The sequence below is a fragment of the Macaca nemestrina genome, chromosome 5 (assembly GCF_043159975.1).
Source record: "Macaca nemestrina isolate mMacNem1 chromosome 5, mMacNem.hap1, whole genome shotgun sequence".
Classification (NCBI taxonomy): Eukaryota; Metazoa; Chordata; class Mammalia; order Primates; family Cercopithecidae; genus Macaca; species Macaca nemestrina.
The window spans coordinates 110,171,937-110,196,857 of NC_092129.1; the positions used below are offsets into that span (position 1 = coordinate 110,171,937).

At 39.3% G+C, this 24,921-nt stretch overlaps 1 protein-coding gene across 2 annotated transcripts in view; it reads left to right on the forward strand.

Moving 5' to 3' along the window:
* Nucleotides 1-24,921, forward strand: part of LOC105479430 (interphotoreceptor matrix proteoglycan 1) — a 144,844-nt gene that overhangs the window by 28,397 nt on the left and 91,526 nt on the right. The window contains exons 2-6 of one of the 2 annotated variants that reach the window (XM_011737379.2): nucleotides 3,384-3,617; nucleotides 10,639-10,805; nucleotides 11,083-11,111; nucleotides 20,437-20,501; nucleotides 23,477-23,580. In XM_011737379.2, the coding sequence (XP_011735681.1) occupies nucleotides 3,384-3,617; nucleotides 10,639-10,805; nucleotides 11,083-11,111; nucleotides 20,437-20,501; nucleotides 23,477-23,580 (599 nt within the window). The remainder of the gene's footprint in view (nucleotides 1-3,383; nucleotides 3,618-10,638; nucleotides 10,806-11,082; nucleotides 11,112-20,436; nucleotides 20,502-23,476; nucleotides 23,581-24,921) is intronic. The other variant, XM_071096827.1, reaches the window with a different exon arrangement.

A 24,921-nucleotide genomic window follows, 5' to 3' on the forward strand; every position in this document is an offset into this window, starting at 1 on the left:
ATATTTGTGTGATACCAAAAAAAAAAAATGGAGGTTGTTTGTTCAGCCAAGAGAACCTAAAATAGGAAAAAGATGAGGAAGTGTTTATGGAAGTAGTTGTATCTTGGGGTTTGCTGCACCAGAGGACAGAAATGGGACTGATATGTGAAAGTTATCAGAAAGTAATTTTCAACCCAAAGGAAGGAATTTGTTAAGGGGAGATATTCAAAAGTGAAACATGGTACTTCCTAGAGGAAAGAAACAACCATTTGTAAAGTATTTGTCTCGGGTCTCCTCCAGCAGGAGATATTTAAAACCGGGTGACCTTATAATTTATTTCCCAAACAGGGACACATTTGAGAATGAAAGGATAACAGCTACAAACTGGGGTATCCCAGGCAAATGGATTCATATTACCCTAATTTGCCCTTGTAGACCCCTAGCTGTGTGGACTTGCTGACGTGTGGAGAACGGGGAAATACTGACCCTACTAGGGGAAAGGGAAAGGTGGGAGCTCTTGGAAGTCCTGAGAAACAGGGCAACTCTGTGACCCTCTCACCCCCGCTTCTGTACCTACCCTGATAGGATGAAACCTAAAGACCCATATCAAATAGGATCTCTGTCAGTGAACCTGGATATAAACAAAGTGTTAGGATCCACAGGGATCCACCTGGGAAAAATTCCAGGACAGCAACATTGTTCCCAGAGCCAGGGTAGAGTAGACACTCTTCCCAAGTCAAAGTTACCTACCCTGATAGGATGAAACCTAAAGATTCATATCAAATAGGATCTCTGTCAGCGAGCCTGGATATGAGCAAAGTGTTAGGATCCAAAAGGATCCACCTGGAAAAAATTCCAGGACAGTAACACTGTTCCCAGAGCAAGGGTGGAGTAGATACTCTTCCCAAGCCAAGTTACTCAGAGAGTTCTACAGAGCATAGCATTAGATAGTAAGAATAGGACCAGCCCCAAAGGACCAAGGACTGTGGTGATGACGAGGTACAGAACAGGACCAGCCCCAAAGGACCAAAGACTGTGGTGATGACGAGGTACAGAACAGGACCAGCCCGATAGCAAGACCCCACACATTACAGGCAGGCACAGTGAGAAGAATGGAGAAGGGCAAGCACATAGGGGCACAGCCTCCCTAAATATGGTCTGTGTTACACTGCCTAGACTTAGAAGTACCCAATGAGGCAGCTTTGTCTTCCATTCTAAATGGCAATTCAAATATAGCAAAAACTTACTTTTTACTATGACAAGTTTATTGCAATCTATAAACTGCTTGAAAGGATTATTAAAATTAACATTCCTAAACAAAAAATCACATTTTACTAACTGTAATGGGTACTAACAGCTGTGTGCTCGGCTCCCATCCCTCTTTTGCACTTTGCCCCTAGATTGAATGGGCACCTTTCACTTCGCCATGCAGTCATTTTGACTCAGGAAAAACTGGTTCCAACTCTGTGGTTAGAATGAGCCACTTCAAGTAATCCCAGTTTCCTGCTCTGTAATTATTCAGATCAAGCTGACAGCACTGGCATATCCCTTGCAACTGGTCTTGCTCCAGGAACATGGTCTAAGTCAGCCAGACCTAAGGGAAAGGCTATTTTTCAACACGAATGAGAGTCAAGGTGGTGATCCAGTGCTGCTGGCCATCATCAGGGGAATTTGATGGAAGCCTGCCCATGGATGATATCACCACATGAAGGGACAGAAGCAGACAAGTCAGAGCCAGACCTCCATTTCCACCAGGCATTCCCTGCCTCTGGCTGTCTTTTGGAGGTGATAACTTTCTTACCGTGTAAGCCAGTTTGAGAGGCACCCCTCTTGATTCTTCATGTGGAAGCATCTTAGTAGATCTATAGAACAGTGATTCCCAAACCTGCCTATTGAAATTACCCAAGGATCTTCAAAAATTGCTGATGCCCATATTCTACTCAGAGATTATGATTTATGGGTCTAGTGTGTCGCTGGGTAAGCCAATTAAGCTGTAAATTTCCTCCCTTCCTGGAGATTCTTTCCTAAGAATGTACCTCTGCCCAAGGCTAACACAGGGCACTCTGAGACTTCTCAAAGTGACAGGAATATGTGTTCCCAGATGGACTTTCTCCACCCTCTACAATACTGAGGGACTTTCATGCTTTGCAAAAAGATTCGAATTGCTCTTCAGCTATCCTGCTTGGATTCCCCTTTTATCACATTTCACGAGATATGGGTTTGAGAGCCTTCCCTAGTAAAATGGGATTATAAGTCTCTATAAACCACATGTTTGGAGTCTCAAGAGGCCATAGTAAGAGGTCCCAATTTTTCATCAATAATTTTTTTTAAAGGTAGAATGGATAAAAGGAAAGAGATGGAGTAGAGGAGGAATAATTGAGATCTGACTACACTGTTAACATTCTCTGCCACCCTCTCTTCCCCTCTCTCTCTTTTTCTCCCAAACCCAACATCAAAACCTAGGTCTGTCTTTCACATTTATGTGTAACTTAGATCTCACTACACTGTTAACACACACTGCCACTCTGAGCCTCAGTACCCTAAACGCTGATGAACTGAGAAAAATGATATCTGTTTCACCTATGTAGTAAAGCTTCTGTGAGGCTATGAGATAATACATATAAAAATTCAAAATTAAAAAGTGTTTGATGAATCTAAGTTATTATTATGAGAGGTCCAGAAAGTTAAAAATGCAGTCTAGACCTAACCCTAATAGATACCAGCCATGCCAGCAGGATGAAATGGCTTAGAAGAGAGTTACATTCTCTGCCAGCCTGCCCCTTGGCATCCTCCCCCTTCATCCTTCCTCTCACCATACTTCATGAAACGGCAAAGCTTGCACTGTAAATACAACTCTAAGATACGTCCTTGCTCCAACCCACTTTCAGCCAAATTGCCATGCTCTGAGCCCTGCCCATACAGAATTCCTAGGGCTGCCACTCATAGGCAGGAAGGTTATTTTGCTGCCTTTTTCCCCTAGGTTTTTAGAAGCACTCCACTTCCTCATCAACAGTACACCTCTGGGCACCGCAATGCTATATCATTCCCTGCTTGAATTATATTATCTATCATAAGAGACATCTCCTGAGAGGCTTGAGTGCTAAGTGGGGAGTGATTTTTAGAAAGATGTGTGGGAAATGGTTTCAATATTTGGCAGTTCCTAAAGGCAAGATGATTTGAGACATTGGCTCTTTAAAAATACGCTTGATCAGCTCATTATACTATTCCCTTATTTCTGAAAATGCCTTGTCATTTGGAATATTACGTTTAGCAGTTGCACCAAGGTAGAAATTTCATAAACTAGAGGATTGTAATTTTCAGTTTATTTCAGTCATTTATCCATATATGTCACATATATCACATAAATGTATATATTCACCAGGATATCAATCTTTCTTTTACAGATATCTCCATTAACATATACCATTCTGAAACTAAAGACATAGACAATCCCCCAAGAAATGAAACAACTGAAAGTACTGAAAAAATGTACAAAATGTCAACTATGAGACGAATATTCGATTTGGCAAAGCATCGAACAAAAAGATCCGCATTTTTCCCAACGGGGGTTAAAGTCTGTCCACAGGAATCCATGAAACAGATTTTAGCCAGTCTTCAAGCTTATTATAGATTGAGAGGTAAGGAAAGAGGTGAAACCTGTTTAGCCTTGTGTTATTTCCATCCCTTCCCTTTCATTCATCCATAGGTTGTCTTTAGCCTAAAACTTCCAGGTCTGTCATTTAGCCACAAGAATTATAAAAATCAACCTAGTGGTAATCTGATAGTAATGAATAATAAACATTCAAAACTATGGTAGATATCAGCTCTTATGGTTTAAAGTAATATCTTGTGCAGCATAGAACCAAAAGGGCATTTATAAATCACCAGAAAACCTTGGCATCCAGATTTTACCCCTTTATTTTTTTATTTTTGCCAATGCTCAATATTGCATTTTAATGTTGTTCATATGAGTAAGAAGCACAGGATGATTGCAATGTCAGGGATCTAAGCAAATTGATTTATGACTTAAGATTTTATTTTTCAAAAGCAACATTACAATCCAGATCCTCTTATAAGTTAGTGTATTGATGATCCAGCAGAAACTTTAAAGTTTGGAAACCTAGAGGCAGTTGAAGTGCAGAGGAGAAACAAATTAAGAGTGGTTACCGAGATATAATGCGGGAGTGTTAGCAGAATTTACAACACAATTACAGTGGTTTCTAGCAGAGTTACAGTCCACTTTTTACCCCAAGACTGCTTAAGAAGATTCTGATGGCATTCCCAGAAACCATTAATCACAGCGCAGCCATCAGTGACTATCCTTTTCACCAACTAACTATGGATGACAAAACTCTCATGGCTTCTTTTTTAAAAGAAAAAAACAAATCTTTGGTAGCTACTATTAAAATTCCCCAGGTGGCTCCAAACAATGCAGAATATCTTGTCTCTCTGAGTCCTAAATTCAATTGTCTTACATGCGAAAGTTGAGTTTTACTGATTTCTACCTTGATCACACTAGATGTTTGCTTCCATTCCAAAAAGCAGAGCCACCCTGCTTTATTTAAAGCCCATCTACTAGAGCAAGCTGGTTCAATTCCAGCCTGTGATGTGTTGTACACTTTGACAACTGAGTACCCATTTCATAATGCTAACATCCAGAAAACTTCTTGGATGTCTATTTCTGTTAGATGTGTCGGGGTTAAATTAATCTGAAGAGTTCTTATTGGGTTTTGGAAGCATAATTAACTAACAGTCTCAAAAATATCAAGTCTATTGTTCCTCATGTGTCTCATTTTCTGTGGAAGTAAAAAGATATTCACTTTCTGAAAGAAGCCACACCCACAGAAAAGTGAAAAGTACTGGATCATAGTCTGAAAGAAGACTCCCACTATAGAAAATCAAGGGCACTATATTACTATTCTGAGGTCATAGAAGAGCATCTCCACAGAGCAGGTACTAGCCAATGCTTGTTGGTGTACACAGAACACAAAGAGCCCATTGGGAAAATAGAGAAAAGACACTGACATGCCTAAATTACTAGTTTCAAGTGTGCCTACACATTGATCAGATAATGACCCTGGTAAATTCCATATCGTTTGCTCAGGGATGGACGTACATATAGTGTTTGCATCACACTGAATATGAATGCAACTACTCCTGTTTTCACATAACTTCTAATTCTTTACAACATTCACAGATAGGATTCACTGCAGGTATTTAGAATAGACTATTTATTGCTGCAACAAAATTTTTAGCTCTGAATTTTTATTCTCAGCTCTTTATTCTTGATTAGGTTGCCTCTTTCATTCTTGTTTCCCTGGATGAAACAAACCATTGTTTTTCTCCCCACAGCAATGACAGTCCATTATCTTTATGGCTGCCCCTAGGTAATATGAAATTTTACTATTCATCAGCATGGGTTTCTTAAGTTGAACAAATTGGTTCACAAAGAAACAAGAAATAAGACCCAGCTACAAAATGGTGTTCCTCTGACAGAGAGAACCACTTACTGTTCTTGTTGCTACTTTTACAAAATTATCTGTTGACATCTTTCAAACTTAGGAGAGAAAGCATCCATATTCCCAAATCAAATGGAACATTGAATTATTTCATTTTCCAGGGCTTAAAAGCAACGCAGTGAAATGTTCTGAGCTTTGTGGTAGAATCATAAATGTGCTTATCTCAAAGCACAAATGCAAAAGAGGCAAGTGTGTTTCTGCTAACTACAGGCTGAACTCTGTGCTCCAGCCAAACTTCCTGCTATACGGATGCCTCCCTTCAGACTCCCCTCACCCTCACCTGTGTCTCTCCCTCTATTTCCCTCCCTCTCTGTCTCCCCTACCCAACACCAAAAACTAGGTCTTGGCCAGGCGTGGTGGCTCACTCTTGTAATCCCAGCACTTTGGGAGACCGAGGTAGGCAGATCGCTTGAGGTCGGGAGTTCAAGACCAGCCTGGCCAATATGGTGAAACACTGTCTCTACTAAAAACACAAAAATTAGCTGGTGGCACAGGCCTGTAATCCCAGCAACTCAGGAGGCTGAGGCAGGAAAATCGCTTGAATCCAGGAGGTGGAGGTTGAAGTGAGCCAAGATCACATCACTCTACTCCAGCCTAGGCAACAGAGTGAGACTCCATCCCCCCGGCAAAAAAAAAACAAAAAAACAAAACTAGATCTTTCTTTCACATTTATGTGTGCCTTAGAGAAGGTTAAAGATGGATAGGGTCCTAGTTCTTGCTACTCCCTGTTGTCTACAGATCAACAGCATCACCACCACCTGGAAACTTGTTAGAAATACAGAATCACAGATCCCACCTGAGACCTACTGTCAGAATCTGCATTTTAACAAGTTCCACAGGTAAAATCCATTTGTACTTTAAAGTTCTAGAAGCACTAATCTAGAGAACATCTAGCCAACACTCCCTTTGTACAGATAAGAAAACTGAGATCTGATGAAGTAAAGTTTCATGTTCAGGGGCACAGCTGGCAGCAGAACAGGCGTAGAACTAAGTGTCCTGACTCCCATTTCAGTGTGTTATTTCTCCCCCTAATGTGTGCGCAACTCTGTACTGAGCATTTTCACATACTATTGGTCTAACAATACTAATTGCGAATAACTGTCTGCAGGCCAGGACTTCCAATTACAGACTGCCGTGTCTGGCCTCCAGGGTATGTGCTCCCTGGGGTTCTTCCTACACCATCAAATGACTTAGGATATGACCTTCAGCGGAGAAGCTGACGTTCTGTGATCAGATTTCAGGCATCGGCTGGCAACTGTGGGAAGACTGGGGTCGGGGGGAGGCGAAGGTGCTGGATTTCTTTAGAATCACTGTGGCAGTCCCTCCCAGTAGGTTCAAAGGAGGAGAGTACAGAACAGGTAAATCAAAGGTTTAGAAAACTCCAATTTTGAGAAGTTTTCAGATCCCTCCCAGCCCTGAGGTCCTTTGATGTCTCAACTTTCAAGGGTTTTTTTGATACTTCCCCAGTAAGGATGGGGGACTATCCTGGTGGGTTGTGGGCTTGTGCTGCCAATCATGGAAAGATTCTATGCCTCCTGGCTTGTGAGAAGCGTCCAAGAGAAAACTGACATCAGAGGAGCCACAGAAAAAGAAAGCCTGCCCCTCAGAAAGAGTCTGAGATTTCCTCCTTAACATTATGATTCCTATAAACTACAGTGTCACAGGGAGATAATTCTTCAAGCAACTTCAGACACTGTGCTCTAGGAAGAAGATTCTTTCAGGGCCCTTATGGAAGGTTTTGAGTAGTTCTGTGTCCTGTGGTAGGAGAAAGGACAGCAGGGAAAGGAGCAGAACTAGGAAGAAGATGCAAGCAACAAAAATAGCACCTCCTACTTGACTGCTCAACCTCAGTCTCCCCAACCATATGACAGGAACTGCCTGCAGAAATCTCTGCATAACTGGTAATGCATCCTCAGGCTACATAGCACCCAGGAAAATGAACTTCTGTATACATCTGTCTACATGAGTTATGATGCCTGCCAGTCTGAGTTTGGGCTCAACTGGGAGCAGCTAGGCTCAACGAAGAACACAATTAGTTCAAGACTTAAATTGGAATGAAATAAAAACAAGTCTTAATCTGAGACCAAAAGCCACACACTCAAAGGTTGTGCCTAACTTGTAACCAGAAGAGATTATCACATAATATCTTCCCCCATGTTTCACACACAGATAATGTCCATGAAACTCACCAATACTTAGATATTATCCATGAAAGTCACCAAAGACAGTGCTAGTTTATTTTATGTATTGTTGTATCTCTGGCACTTATATAGGTTTTGAACTGAAGTAGCCACAAGACAACATCCCCAGAGAGAGAGTATGGAGTATGTGGGAAAGAAGGCTAGCAAAGGCGGCTGGTTTGCTTAGACTGGACATACAACTGTTAGGATCTGGACAAATCTGAAAACATCTAAGTGCCGTTTCCTTCTTGCATATTATGTAGACTATTGACCAGAGATGAAGGATCAGAGACAGCTTGCTGGTTTGTATCAGACAAGGCATTAAATCTTCTTGATCCTTGCCTGTTATTAGACAGTTCACAAAAATGAATTCTGCAGGGTGAGGTACTCCATTGCTTCCCACATGTTGATCCCTGTTATTTCCCCCAGCGTGAGAAACCAGATGGCACATTTGAGGCGGTCAGGACTGCACCCTCTCCTGTCTTTGTGGGTTACTCATTAAAAGAACAATTACCTTGAAGGTTCTGGTCAGGTTGCTGCTGGTAAATGACCTGAGCTGCTATTGATCAAAAAGGAGTCTAAGAGAAATCCAGACGTGGAATAAGTGGGGAGGAGGGAATAACATACAGGCATAAGAGTCTCCAGATTGGTCTCCTCTCACCCTATTCCTCCCCACAGTCCTTTTTCTCAGCACAGCAACGTTTCTTTAAGTGTTTCTTTAGTAAGTCAGATGGTGTCAGCCTCTGCCCTAAAGGCTCCAATTGTTTCCATTGCTCTAGAGGTAAAAATCAACATATTACAAATGCTTATAGGGAGGCTTCCAACATTTTTTGCTCACTTAAGCCCCTAAAACAACTTTTAAGCTATATAATCCCCTCGCATGCTTTTCCATTGACATCTAAAGTTTTTTGGCAAGTTTAATAAATAGGTTGTAATTTTTGGTGAGTTGTAAATATTGATATTTAAAATAAAACTAGAATTGGATCTTTCTTATGTATCCAGCAGAATCTACCACAGCCACTCAATATTTACCATCAAATTCTTTTAACAGATAGGTGAGAAAATTCTTCTTAACAGTAGGAAATGTCACATGGTTTCTTTTTCTCCATACACTTACTTTTCCATTCCACTTCTCAGAGTCCCATTTTAATGTAATTTATGTTTATGCTTGAAAAATCTGTTATTGATTGCTCTAAAATACTTTTTAGTAACAAAAATATGAACATAACTTGAAATCACATTTTTTATTTCTTGTGACTATAAGATTTATGTGTAAAAATAAATTTCTTCTGGATTCAGTTGCATTTATCATTTTTAATATATAATCAATTAAAACTAAACACATATAGTTTTAGTTTTTGTTGATGGATATAGAGTGAGATTCAAGTTTTGTGGTTGTTAATGTTTGTAAATACAAAATCACAAATGCAAAATTCTAAACAGGGCTTTGGAAGAAATCAATGTTAAAAAAGGATCTGTAGCTTACGCTTCCTTAGCTTCTGCCTCTGGATCAAAGTGATTGCTTTGGTTTTGCTCCTCTAATTGTTCATATACAATTTGTCATTATTTATATTGTGCATTGATAAAATGAGACTAAATTTAACATCAATTTTATCCCTATTATCTTACTTAGTTTCAGTTAGGTGTTGAGAAAACTTTTTTAGATAAATAAGTAGATGGGAACAGATGGAGTTTTGTTACAGCACTGTTCTTGTTCTTTAAATTCCTTTTTCATTATATGCCAATAATCACATCATGATCTGTCATCATTATTTTTAATGATCTATCAATCAGCTGTCAACCTATTAGGACTCCTTCTAATTTGTTGAAAGCAAAGAATCATAAATCACCTAGATTGCCAAAATGTGTGTTATCCCTCAACTCAGTTCACTCCCTTTCTCAAACTCAGTACTGTTATTGCAAATTGTTCCTTGGTGTGGTAACCTAGAGGCACTGTGCCACAATAAGAGTAGGGATGGATGAATGGGGAAAGGATTGTGACCAAAAAGGAAGTGCTAATGAAGAGGTGTGTCTTTAGGGGGACCAATTTTGGGAAAGCTTGTACAGGAAAATGGAGACCCGGAAATTGATTCTCTTTAAATGTGTGTGCCTGCTCATCACTTGGAAAGTGTTCAAGGACAGCCAGGGGCCCTGTACTTCAGTTTGAAGACTGCTGGTCTGCGAAACCCTACACAATCTGTGTTCACCTCGTCACATCTTTCTTTTTTTTGAGACGGAATTTCATTCTTGTTGCCCAGGCTGGAGTGCAATGGCGTGATCTCGGCTCACCGCAACCTCCGCCTCCCAGGTTCAAGCAATTCTCCTGCCTCAGCCTCCTGAGTAGCTAGGATTACAGGCATGCACCAACATGCCTGGCTAATTTTGTATTTTTAGTAGAGATGGGCTTTCTCCATGTTGAGGCTGGTCTCGAACTCTTGACCTCAGGTGGTCTGCTCGCCTCAGCCTCCCAAAGTGCTGGGATTACAGGCATGAGCCACCACACCTGGCCCTCGCCACATCTTTCTATCTTCATCCTCTGTTACTCTCAACCTTGCTCTGGCCACAGCGACATCCTCGCTGCTCCTTCAATGCCCCTAGCACTCCATAAACTGGGAGACTTTACTTTTCCCAAATGGCTCAAAAGTCACCTTTATAGTGAGGTCTTCCTCAACCACTCTATTTTAAACTGCAGTTTTACACACACACACCCGTGCGCACGCATGCACACACGTACACACGCACACAATATTCCCTATTTTCTTGCTTTCCTTTTTCTCCATAGCATATAGTAAGTCCTCAATAAATATTTGTTAAATGAATTAACTTTTAGAGACTGTAAATTTGTGTGTCAACATAAGCCATGAAATAATTTTCCATGTTATTAGACTTTGCTTGGGATTGGGTATGGGGAGTCTCTTAGGGCATGGCCATTTTCCACCCCTAATGACTCTGTATTACAGTGTGTCAGGAAGCAGTATGGGAAGCATATCGGATCTTTCTGGATCGCATCCCTGACACAGGGGAATATCAGGACTGGGTCAGCTTCTGCCAGCAGGAGACCTTCTGCCTCTTTGACATCGGACAAAACTTCAGCAATTCCCAGGAGCACCTGGATCTTCTCCAGCAGGTGAGCCCAAACACCACACGGTTATTTGGAACACTGCACCAATAGTTCCCAGGCTCCAGCCCCTAGGCCTTTTGAATTGGTTTCCACAGCATAATAGTTAGTTGAAGAAGTGCTTGGAGGTATCTGATTAGGCCAATAGAAATTTTATTCTTGCAAAATAATATGGTACAGTCAGGTTGAAGTGTAGTTTAAGGGAGAAGGGAATGAAAATAGACTTTAGCTCTTCAGTTGGCATTATCTCCTGGTAAAATTACTTTTTATCTTTATCTTTTTGCAGAGAATAAAACAGAGAAGTTTCCCTGAGAGGCAAGTACCCAATATAGAGTGTGTGTGTGCTCTTGACTTTAAAAAGATAGTACAACGGAGTGAAACTAAGCTATTCTACCTGTAGGATTTTATGTCAGCCACTAAGATCTGCGTAGATTATTCTGACAGACAATTCCTGCATATAATGTACTGAAGATAAATCAGTACATAAGACAAAAATAAATAGACCTTATAGATTTAGATAGATGTTTGCATTGTTTGCAGACAAAATGAATTAATCACTATGTGATATGTATCTAATGCGCACCTTCACTTATAAGAAATAGAGAAATTAAAATAGTTTGATTTTTAGAATTTATGGTAAACTATTAGTTACATCAAGAAAATATTTAATACAATCAAAGAACAACTTGAATTTTGAACTCTCACTTGGTATTCTGTAAAGTGTTAATATCTCTCAAACTAAATTACTAACGCTCTAAGTTATATCCTCAACAAGAACTGAATATCAAATAAGAAAATCAAAAAACAAAATAAAGAGAAAAGGAAAACTACATTAGATTAAATGATTAAAGAAGAGAGACGTTTTTGTCAAACTATAAACTCACAAATTACATACATCTTATGGCATTTAGAAGTCTAAATCTGAAGATAATACTACAAAGAGAGACACAAATTTGGCCATACGAATTACTGACAGTACTTTACAGTGCCTTTCATATTTATCCCTTTTGTTTCTATTCCCTTTGCCACTAACCTAGTCTAGGACCTTATTAATATACTCTGTGAAAAATGTCTAATCTGATCTCCCTGACAGATTTCCTTGCCTCTAACCTCTTCTTCTCCTTAACTTGCATAATTGCTACTAGATTCATAAGTCTGAAATATTCCTTTTATTACATCGAGCCCTGTTCAATGGCTTTCAAAAGATTCCTACATCTTCCTCTTGCCGTTCTGAATGTCCACCCCCGACCTTCTCCAACCCACCTCCGTGTGCAGGAGACTGAGTGGTAAGAACTGCATCACTGGCATCCCTTGCCTCTGGCTTCTGGTTACGGCCAGCCAGTGAGGAGGAAGAAATCAGAGAGAGAAGAGAATGCTGGCAGAAAATGTACACACACACCTGCAGAGTCTTTAAGGCCTATTGGCCTTTGTCAGCTTCAGCTCAGTTCCTGCCAGGCCGTTCTTTCCAGAAGGCCTTCTCTGTGGCTGGCTCCTGGTCTCCTCTCATCCCTTCTGGCCCCAAGGATAGTTTTAGCACCGCACTGTTACTGAACCCGTGGGGTACTGTGCTCTCCCTTGTGGTTGCTCTTATACTCTTCACACAACTTCATAAATAATCCCTTTATTGAACTTTGCACAAGTTACCCCACTATGAGTGAGTCATCTGTTTCTTGCTAGAACCTTCACTGAGGCAGAAGCCGAACTAACTAATCCAGACCTTTCACCTCCTAACCTTTCCAACTTGGCCTCCCATTATTATTATCCATGATTCCACAGCTGCCACCATGCCTCTTCCTCACTGCATATCGACCACACCCTATTCATTCGGATTCTGACCCTAACCTTTCCCTCTTGCTTGGAAGAATCTGCCTTTTCCACTCCATCTATCAAAATTCTACTCTCGTTCAGGCTCCAGGTGGAATCCCGCCTCACCAGGATGTCTTAACGGACTATTTGAGTTTACAGCAATCTCTTCCTGCTTTGAACTTTGTACTCTTTTTGGCACTTATATTTTTATTGAACACTCCCTTGCTTTCTCCAGTTTTCCTGTAGGAGTATAAACTGCTCAAGGGCAGGAACTGTTTCATACTTTCCCACCTACTGTACAAAACTGAGCAAAATCCTCATATATTTTGTTAATCAATTATGTCTATCAAGCCACTCTTTTACAGATTTTAAAAAGAGGTTGCCAGGAGAAATAATGTGACTAAGGAAAATCTTAATACTACAGTATTACCTTTGTTCACAAAACACAGACATATTGATTCTTCTCATTTAAATATAGGATAATACTTTACTGATGCTTCCACTTTTAAAAAAGAAAAAGAAGGCAACTCAGGGTGCATCCATAAGAAAAAAAAAAAATCAACAGAATGTACCAAATCTCGACAGAGAACCATTAAAAACTATAAGGAACAATTACCCAAGCCAGAAAGAAAAGGAAATAGAAGCATTTCATCTATTCCTGTACCTGCCAGCATTGCCGGAGAGAAAGAAAGGAACATGAAACAAACATTTTACATTAGCTATGGTTACCAAGTTGTTTTCAACAAAGAAAGAAAGAAAGAAAAGGAAAGAAATTATCTTTTCTTATAATCCTTTCTAAGAAGACAAAACAAAATGTTCTCACCTGACTAACCCGTAAGTCGGCCAATTTCAAATGACTTTGAAATAAATCCAGTGGAAGAACTGAGTAGCTCAGCTTCCCAAATTACAGATCCCTGGTGATGGTGTAGATTGCCAGTTTAATGGCAGAATCACATCTTTTAGTAAAGGGCAAGAAAACATCATCACAGCGTCCTGCACAAAATGGACTGTTGACTTGTAACTAATGCGATAGCCAGCATTTTACTAGCTATTATTTTGGTTATCTTTTTTTTTTTTACGGCAAGACACAGAAGGAGATGAGAGTGATATTAAGAGGAAGGAGATCTTACTATAAACAAAGATCTCTAAAGTAAAAACAAATTGTCTAGGCTATGAGTGCTATAATGTTTGATATAATGAGAGTTGTTAAATATGGTCTTCATAAAAACCATTTATTAAGTACGTAGTATAATACCAGAAGAAAATAACAAGAATAGCTGATTTCAAATTCCACTATAGAGGCTAAATTTTTATCTGGCCTGTGTGCACAACTGTAGTCATCGATGTTTACAGTTAACATCTGTTCTGATGTAACAGATAAACATCTGTTAATTTTGTATATTACACATTAACAATATGGCAGAATCGTGTGTGGCAGAAATATGTAGGTGATACTATTGGCTATGACTAATTCTAGATAACTGTACTGTAAAACACCAGAACACCTAGCCATTCCCCTTGGCCTTCCCATCATCATGAGCCACAGAAAATTAGATCAAATATATCGGTCAAATGCTGCTATATTATACTAATGCAGACACAACGCTTTGGACCTAATAGCTTATAGTAACAAACCTTTCAGTGAGTTTCAGAAAATATTACTACCATTGTTACAGGACTTTTCCCTAGTTCAGCTAAAAATGGGGTCCTTGTCTATCCCACAGCCATGAAAATTTAGGCTTGTGGATGGATGGTTTGAAGGCTGAGTAAGGCAGGGTTTTATTGGGTGGAAAGGAAGAAAAGGGGGAAATGGACACTGGCCTAGCTAGACTGCTTCCCACCCACAGCTTGAATCCCAGGTTCCACACAGAAAGAGGAGGGGCCAGGCTCCTCCTTGCTGTAAATGGCATGAACTTCCAGAGGCTCTACCCCAGGGGGCAGGCTGGTTGGAATTTTTCCGGGGACCCCCTCCCCACTTGGCTCTCTCATTCCCCACTCTAAAGAAGTACGTCTAACCATTGGATTAAGAATAAAGACAAAGACAAAACCGCTTCCTGCTGACAGGGGCTGTTGTTTTGGGGAAACAGCAGTCAGAGCTCACTCAGAGGCCTATTTAAGGATTCCCAGCAGAAGGGGTCATTGTCTGAGGCTCTGGTTGCATGACTGTCAGAGTCTGATGGCCCTTTTTGCCAGCATGTTGGGCTTCTGGCTTCCTTTCCCCTGAGCCCAATCCTAAAACAACCAGTTTAAGGTTTGGGAAATTAACTCTTTCCAGTCTAGAGGATGCATCTGAGGGGAGCGTAGTATGAAGACACAATTATGTATCAGTGAAGAGGGAACAGAGGAGGAGAAAGGAAAAATAAGGCATTTTTTAAAGGAGTCCCAGGAGTTCGGGATGCATTTGAAAGGGATGCAGACTGAAGATGAATGGCTACACATCTAGAAAGAGGGGAGCAGGCATCTCTGGTTTCCTTCTCTTCCTAACATATGCCCAGGGTACATGAGGGAGAGAATGAAGAGTGTCCTCTTTCCCTCTTCCATCCTTGCATCCCCAAATCCCAGTGACCTTGTCAGTTCCCACCATGAATGCCAAAACAGCTTGCACCCATCAAGCAGGGAGGGCCTTAGAGAATGGAAATGATCTGCTCTCATCTATGTCTCTATCCCTGCTACCGTCAGTAGCCTTGGAATTCCCTAGACCTCATTTATACCACAGATATTAACGTGGCCCTTATCCACAAAACAGGAGGCTTGGGGTTGGCTAAATCAGCAGGAATCAGCCATGTTCACCTGTGCTGTGCCTTTTAACCTCTGTTGTCATTTGCCTCTGGATCCCTCAGATCCAGTTTTCCTTCCTAGGGCTTTTGCCTGAAGCTTGGAATTGAGTTTGGGACAAAAATATGTCTCAGGGGATTCCATGGACTCGTTATCATAAGCTGAATGCTAAGGTGAAACTGTGGAATTGAGTCCTCCAACATGGGAGAGAAAAGGATGTCTTGTGACACACCAAGATAACTAGTAGCTATAGTTATGCTTGCTAGAATTTGGGTGCATGGTGCTTGGCTTTGGTTACTTCCCTTGGTCCTACTTCCCCAAAAAGGAAACCTCCATGTGATGGGCACCCTATTTATTCCCTATTTATTCCATCACCTGGCAGGATTTGCAGGATAATTGCTCAGAACTAGAAATTGATCCAGATTTCTACATTACCCATCCCTCTTGTTCTTTCTGAGTTGCAGCCAGAGATTGCTGGTTGGTTCACAGAAGAAGCAGGGTTAGTCTAAAATATAGGCAAAAACTTAAAAACAACTAATGAGTTTAGAATTTAATTACAAATGTGTAAGTTTTGAAACATAATTTCCCTCTCTCCAGTCCTCATTTTTGTTAAAAACAAAATCATAATAGGACTGAGTTGTTTGCAAATAGACTTTGGTTTTATACTTGGCCTAATTATTTACATAAAGTGCAGCAATAATAATTATTTCTACATAAGCCTTTTGGATTGGTTTTGGTGGACGTCTGTTCCACAAGGAATCTCAGGTGAGACCTTTAAATGCTGATCCCAGCTATGGTTGTATCCTCAAATGCTTGTGAGTTGGGTGATCCCTCCTCTTAAGGTCCTAAGATAAACTTGGAGGTCCTGGACCTGTTAGAAAGTGACATTCTTTACTGACCATAGGTCAAGGACCCTCTACAGGGACTGCATAGACAAGGGTATGAGGCCAGTTTCCCCACTGGGAGGCTTTTATTGGTTCGGTAAGTGAAGATGGACTCCTTAAAGGGAGGCATACACTTTCAGTCAAAGCCTTGATAAAATACCCAATTTTTCCAATTGTGTCTTGTTGCAAAAGAAAAATGGATTCTTATTGCACTGATGCAAACAACTATATTGCCATAAGTTAAGAATACTCACAGATAGTTTCCAAATTCTAAAGGAACCAGGCAGAGAGAAACAAACATGCTCCAAATTTTTATCCCAGGAGTATACATTACTTAATTTTTAAAGGCTATAAATAGTTCAAAATAAGTTTCCTTGACTCTGAAAAATAAAACAAGGACCAGCAATATTCCAAGAAAAAGTCAAAAGGTTGCTTCAGCTTTCTGAGTTCAGTCCATTTATTAACTCTGGTTTGGCTTGATATTGAAACTAGGCCGCATAAAACTTAGAAACTAGGCCTCATAAAAAAAGAACTTAAAAAAATTAACACCAGGTGGCTCTGGATAGGGTCCCACCCTGCCTCAATAGGGTCCCACCCTGATAGGGTCCCACCCTGCCAATTCCGGGAAACAACCTCATGGGGTCCCACCCTGCCAATTCCGGGGGTCCCACCCTGCCTCGAAGTTCCCGGAATCAACAACTCCAGGAAAAAAACCTCATAAGGTCCTGCTCTAACCAATTAGAACAAGACACCTTGCTCAGGCCATAGACAGACCCAATTACCACGCGCCTAAAGCTTTGTTTGAATTTCGAGCCCTAAGCTGTGTTTGAACTTGTGTTTGCCTATATAAACAGCCTGTAACAAGCAGTCAGGGTCCCAGGGCCAACTTAGAGCTTGGGACCCTAGCGCGCTAGTAATAAATAACTCTCTGCTGTGAATCTCGTGTCGGTGATCCTTCGCGGCGACCCCTGCCCAGGAAGGAATCGACAGTTCGGTTCCAACAATATTCTTAAGCATTTCAGCTCCTCATGAGTCCTGTACATTTTCCCTTATTTCAATGTTACAATCTCCAAAGTTATCAGAAGTCTGTATTTGAGAGCACCTGTTAAAGTCCTACAGCTTATTATGAAACATCTTTTGAAAAGGATAAAAACAAGACAGCAACTGTCTGTGAATAGCAAAATGTCCAGCATAGTTACAGATAGAAACAATTGACAAATTTGGTTATCTCCGTGGTTTACAATAAGTTAACATAACAACCTTAATTATGATTGATAGCATACTTTTAGACATTAGAATTTTCAAAATCCCACAGAATTTTGGAACATAGATCAGCATTATTTACCCAGATATGACCTAAAGAAGATTGAACATCATTTTGACAATCCCACGTACCTAAATATGTCAAATAATCCTGTTTACCTCTTTTCTGGACATTCCAGGGGCTCTCCGGACTATCCAAAAAGCCAGGTGTCAAGAAGAACAATTTTGAAACTGAAGTTTGATTTTGGGTAGCCTTTTAAATATGTTTAAAGCACTTGATATTATGAAATGTAATTCCAGATTGCCATAAATTATTTATTGTGCCAAAATGACGACTCAGAAATCTTAAAGAAGCAAAAACCTTTTATAACTCTTTACAAATTTTGCCAAAGAGCAGATTAGGGCCTGAAGAAAATTTTGTTATGGTTTTATCTCAATGCTCAATTTACAGGAAAAACCACATAATACCTTTTGTTTGAATTTAGTCAATATGTTCACACAAAGAAACTCTTCTGAAAGAGTAATTTCCACAATTCTTCCAGCACGTCTTTGAACCTTCAGCCTTTTTCCATCTAATTTAATACAATCCTTTAACCCTAGGCCAAAGTTTACATTTCCATGCCTTCTTATAACCTTTTACTATAAAAACACATTTTACTGTTCTTACACCCCTTGCATGTCAATCTGTTTTCAGTAGTTATGTATATGTTAGTATATGTTAGTATATGTTATATTGTTAGTGTATATATATATATATAGTTAGTATATGTTATATTGTTAACTCCCAACAATTTTTAACTTTAAGATAAAACCTGGTAAGTTACTTTAGTTGTGTGCTAACTGCAGCAGAGGTTTGCCTTTTTAGTTAAGGGTGTAATTAGTTCCATATGTCCCCAGGCCTTACCTATTGTGAAGCCAACAAGACAGTTCTCAAAACCCAAAAAGCAGTTTATAACCTCAAAACACTTAGCAAACCTTGCATCTGACCTGCATAGTTTAGTTCACCTATTTACATTTTAATGATACCTTCATTTTACCAATAATCTTTAAGGTTGTTTTTATTTCTTAAAGATTAAAGTCACATGCACTGAAAGGTACTACAGCTTTTAACTTTCCTTAAAAAAAAATAGATCCAAGTGCTTGTCTTTCTTTAGGCCAAATTAATTAGAGCTCTTTGACAGACATTACACACAGTACACACACAGACAGGCAGAAGAAACACCAGTCATTTAAGAGACTGATTTAGAAAAACATTCAAATAGCAAACCAGAAAGGGCTCATCCCCTAAGGCAGGATTACTAAACAAAGTCTTGCCACTGGAATTACAAGCCACGCCCTCAAGATGTATAACGATGGAGGCTTGATTTCACAACCAAAACTTTGCAGACAATACAGTGATAGTTGTTGGGGGTGGTGGTGTGGCCTGGTAAAGGGGAAAAGAACTTTAAAGGTTAACTGCAGAAGGGGTGGGGAAGAGTAAAGAAAAGAAAAACGTTTAAAAATGCCTCAAGAAGAACCTCTTATTCTTATGCAAGAGTTCCTCCACCAGGGAAGAAGTTTAATTACTGTCCGATGGAGGTGGACCCCTTGGCCGGGGAAGCAGAAGGCTGCTGCAGTGACACATGGCTGGGAACAAGCCAGCCAGCTGTGTAGGACCCTTAGACCATGTGTTCCAGCCCCAGCAGGGAGGGGAGAGCAGCGGGGAGATGCTGCTCACTGCTCCTTTTTCAACCCCTAGAAAGGAAGGAAACGGCCATGAAAATGCCCAGGAATGATGGAGTATGGAGGCATGGTTTCCCCCACCCTCAGAAATCCGAGGATGAAAAGGCTTAGAAGCAACAGTGAGAGGTTTTGAGTCCCCATTTCACTCACTACTTCTCGAGGCCCACGTTGGGTGCCAAAAATGTTGCAGGACTTATCCTTAGTTTAGCTAAAGACAAGATCCTTGTCCCTCCCACAGCCATGACAATTTAGGCTCTCAGATGGTTTGAAGGGTGAGTAAAGCAGGGTTTTACTGGGTGGAAAGGAAGAAAAGGGGGAAAACAGGGACTCTTGCTAGCCCAGAGTCCCTGCTAGAGTGCTTCCCGCATGCAGCTTGAATCTCAGGTTCCACACAGGAAGAGGAGGGTCCAGCTCCTCCTGGCTGCAAACTGTGCAAACTTCCCAAGGCTCTATCCCATTGGGCAGGCCGGTTGGAGTTTTGTGGGGGACCCTGTCCCACCTGGCTCTCTCACCACTACTCCTTTCTAAGTAAAGCTTGTTAGAATGGGCCAACATTATACACAAATAGCTCTAACACCATGACCTTGGATCTGCTCCTAGAATCTCTTCCACACCATCATTCCATGGCACTGAGAACCTACCACCACCTTCCTGGCTAGTTACCATTACAGGCAATGGCTGTGCCCAGAATACAGATTTAGTAAACCTGTATTAGCCAGAAATCTACCTCTTTCCCATTATTTAACCACAAGAGTTACTTTATTAGATAAGCTTAATGACTCTGAATATGCAGGCTTGAGGGTCTGAGATTTTAACAAGAATATTTCAGTCACAGATCATGTCATCAATTATCTCTGATGTCAAGAACATAGTGTAAGTGCAATGGAACTATAACATTAGGCCCCAAAGACCAGCTTTGCCTACCACAGAACCCCAGGACCACACAAAACCACTCCAGTGGAAAACACTGGAGCCAAACATAATCATTTTGGAGAGTTTTTTGAATTTTTCCTCAATGAAAATATATTCAAAAATTACTTCTGTAATTTAAAACCAGGTAAATCCAGTTTTAAAGTATGGTTTTCCTATAACTTTTAGGTCTACTCAGTATAAGAAATTTAAATGTATATTCTCTACTGTCATCAAGTTCTCTTTCACTACCTCTTCTTTCTTTTCTGTTGCACTAATAGAAAAGATGAAGTATCTACAGAGAAGACATTGGGAGAGCCTAGTGAAACCATTGTGGTTTCAACAGGTAAGCTTAGATCTAATTTCTTTGCTTCTAAACTTTCATTCAAATCATGATAGCATGTTATTTATAAAATAATTTCTAATTGAAGATAATGTTTAAAATGTATTTTCTCAAAGCTAGCTTATATTTCTAACCTTGTAAAATAATTTAAATTTATTGTATAAAACTCGGAAAATACAGAAAAGAATAAAGGTAAAACCAAACCACTCAATATCTTACAGTTTGGAAGCAACCATCATGAACATTTACTATTTTCTGCCTTCTTTCTTCTATCATATACACATGTTACTGAGACCGTTTTTACTTAGAGTTTGTGTCATTTTTTCCACTTAACCCGATGTAAAGGATATTTTATAGTTCCACTAAAATTTCTTCAAAATTATCATTTTAATGACTTGCAACATTCTATTGCATCCATAGAGATGTCATCAACTTAACCATTGCATCATTGTAACTGACATTACAAATAGTGTTTTAATTAAGATATTTAAACATAAATCTCTGTCAAATCACTAATTTCTAAAAATAAGTTACTAAATCAAACACTATGGATTTTAAGGCTTTTAATAAATTTTGCCAAATTTGTTTTCCAGAAATTCTGTTACAATTTAAACATCCCACTGGCAGAAAAGACAAGAGCCTGTCTCATTACAACACCTATCAATATTGAATATTACTATTTATTCTAGAGTTTGCCAAAAGGCAGAGGAAAATAATTTCTCCTGTGTATATTAGATGTTTGAAATTTCTCTTTCATGTATATTTCTATTGCAGTCTTCCCACTTTCCCATATAATCTAAGAATACTTTTAAATATATACAATAAAACTATTCTCTGGGCATTGTATTCCCCAGTTCATTTGATTTTTAGTAATATGAATAAGATTTTAAGAAATTAATTTTTGATAACTTAAAATGTAGAAATTGAGAAAATAGATATTTGTAAATAAATGACAATATTAGTTTCCCATTTCTTTCTTTACTGACATTCAGAGTAAGCTGCTGTGCCTATATTTCAGTTTTCTCCTAAGTTCAGCTGATTTATCATTTCTAGACTGGCTTGTAGATAATAATAGGACAAGCCTAGTTGAATTTTAATTATAAAATAGTTAGCAGTAAAATGCATTTTTAACAATAAAAAGAAGAACTGCATGGTTAATTCCCACTTATAAACAGCTCAGATTTGACCTGCGACACCTAATATCAAGTCTTATTCTAAAAGGTATTATTTAGAGGAGGAGCATACAAACATGTAAAAAGAAGTTTTGTACTGACTTCATTTTAAATGGGAAAACAATCAAAATTAATAAGAGAATTGAAATTTGTATTTCTACTTTAAATTTGTAGTTAGTATACTTTAGCTGATAGAAACTTTTGTAATAACAAGATTAGATTTAGTAAGATAAGTTACAATAAGTTAAAATGACCTCTTTCTTATAAATTATTTTTCATTTTTTTAAATAAAAATTTTTAGGGACCAGTGGACAACTGATATAATATAATGTGATATATCACCACCATATATTTGAGTTCTAGCAACAAATGTTTTAGAATTATTTACCCAGTACTTCTGGACACCTGAGGTTGAAGTACACACACAGAACAGTCAAGATTAGATTTTGATTGGGAAATGTTACTAGGTGCCTAGGTGTGAAGGAAGAGTGAGAAACCTCCAAAAGAGGCTGAATGCATTCAAAGGTAAACCCAGGCTACCTAATAATTGCTTTCGGTTGTAATTATGTGAATAATTTACATTTTCAAGGTAATAAAATGGAAGGATAGCTAAATAAAAATTTGTTCTTCTAGGGTACTAGCTAAGCACTTTCTTATTGTAACAAAAATTGTAGCATAAACCAATTATTCATAAAATTACAAAGTTTGAAGACGCCTTACATTGGCAATAGTCTGGTGAAGTCCAGAGCACAGAACACATCCATCCCAATTGCTCACAGCAGGATTCTTCAATGAGGGCAGAAGGGGAAGATGCCAGGGACCACATCCTTTGAGGTTCTGATATGCCACAGGGTATGTACTTTATTAGCCAAAAGTCTATCTTGCCTAGATGATTCTGATACCCGCTCTCATGCCCCCACTAGGAAGCACAATTTCACACCCAGTGCAATTACTTCACAGAGCCTCACAGTGACAAGTGACTACTTGTGACTGCCAATTCCCAGGTACCACATGCTCTTCAGGGAGTGAGGAAAGATCAAATCATTTTTCAGGATATCCTGTTTTCTAAAACACAAGAATAAACTAAGGCATTCTATGTTTTTGCCTAATTAAGGTTGAAATGGAAAGCTGTTTCTGGCTAAATATAAACCAATTAACAATAACACTATTTTATCTGAGCATTTTTTAAATAGTGATTTATTACAAAATAGAAATGCATTTGTATTACAATAATGCTTTTTTCTTTGCTTGAATAGAACCTAGACTTGCACTCTATGAAGATCTTTAAAAATATCAAAACATTTGCCACATATTTGAAATGGTTTGTGGTGATCTGTTCTAAAAGTGAAATTCATAGCATCTTAATGTTCTTTCATCTCTTGGATTTTCTGATTAAAATATTATGCCTCAATGATTGCTAAAGCAATCTACATTTTAAAGACTTGGGTAGTATTCTAAGAAAACTCTCAGAAGAGCAAATTCAAGGTAAACATCTGCCTATGCGTCCTTTGTAGTATCAAAAAGAAAAAAGTAATCAGGTCTCATCTGGCAAAAGCATTTAACTATAACACCTACAGGGGAGCACCAAACTTAGGTCTTTAATAGAAAGAATTAAGAATTTGGAACAGAGTATGAGTCATATTTTTTTCAAGAACGTATTTATATGATCTTAAAAAGATGACTTCAGAAGGCATCTAACATCTGTAAATTTCAGAATGACAAAAAAGCATATTGAATTTTGACATCATTCTAATTTAAACTCCTCTGTTCTCATTTTTGTGTCCTTAATTTTTAAAATTTTCACAGATGTTGCCAGCGTCTCACTTGGGCCTTTCCCTGTCACTCCTGATGACACCCTCCTCAATGAAATTCTCGATAATGCACTCAACGACACCAAGATGCCTACAACAGTAAGAAGTTCCTAGAGTCGATCTAGCTCTTCATGTGCCTGTTTTTGTTCTTTAGCAAAACAGGAAAAGAGAATGGATAAACCATCCATTCAATAATATTAGTGCTGTATTGTTGTCACTCGGTTAAGAGTCAGTGACTTTGTTCTATTCTTTATTCTGACTTCTTCTTAGGTACTGAGGGGGGAAACATAGATTGAGACCTAGAAGAAAGGAGGAGGAGTTACAAGAAACAATTTAATTATAAGCTATGGAGTGCTGGGGCCTTTTTGCCCCAGCACCTAACAAAACTTAAATGTATTGGTGCTTAGCAAGTGTTAGAATGAATGAATCAATCAATCATGAAGCTCTTTCGCCACTGAGGTATAATTCTATGTTGACAGTAAGAGCGAAGGTTTTGTTCTCAGTCATGTCCAGGATGATATAGGTCAAATAGCTATCAAAATGACCAAAATCCTATGTGTAAAACTGGAGAAAAATAAACACAGAACACAGTGAACCCAGTGTCCTAAGGCAAAGAGGAGCACTGGCCACCACTCTGACAGATGAGATGACTCATCTGTCATCTCTTTTCTCACAACCCCTATGTCCCATCTTCTTCAAAAGCTAATATAAGTTGCTCTCTCTGATTAAATATCCCCAGAATATTTCATTTCACATTCATTTAAATGTTCCATGAAACTTCAAATTTGCCTGACAAAATGGTAAGCTTCTAAAGAATACTGCATGTCAGACTTTTTAGTGTCCCATTGATCCTAGCACCATGCTACACCCATACAGATGCTCAATGTGTGTTTTTTGAATGAATGAAAATCTTTTAAACAAACATCAGAAGTCTTTTAAACGTGGATCCACATCCTCCTTGTGTCCTACTAAAGAGGCTGCAATACTGTCCACGCCCATGGCAGAGGGGAGTTTGTGACAAGAAATGGGGAGGAAATACATCTGCTACCATTTATCCAGTTGAGCTCTGTCCTTCAGGGCAATTTCCATTGACCGTTCTCTTCTTTCAGCTTCAGTAACTCTGATTTCACTATAAGAGACAATGTACGTAACCAGAGATATTCAACTTTCTGCAGATATATTTTTTACTTTTTTAAGAAAACTAACGGACCTTAGTATCTTCTGGGAATCCAAGGTTGAAAACTCTGTCAAACCCAAGTTTGAAACTGAGTTCTGGGCTCGCTCTGTGCCCTGGAAACCCATATGAATTCAGAGCAATGAGAGACCCCTGCTGGTTTCCAGACCAACAGGCAAGAAGGATGTCCCCTTGGCCGTTAGTGATGGAGCCGAGTCCAGATCCTCAGAACTGTGCCTCCGTTCTTAGCCACCTGCTTCCAAAGG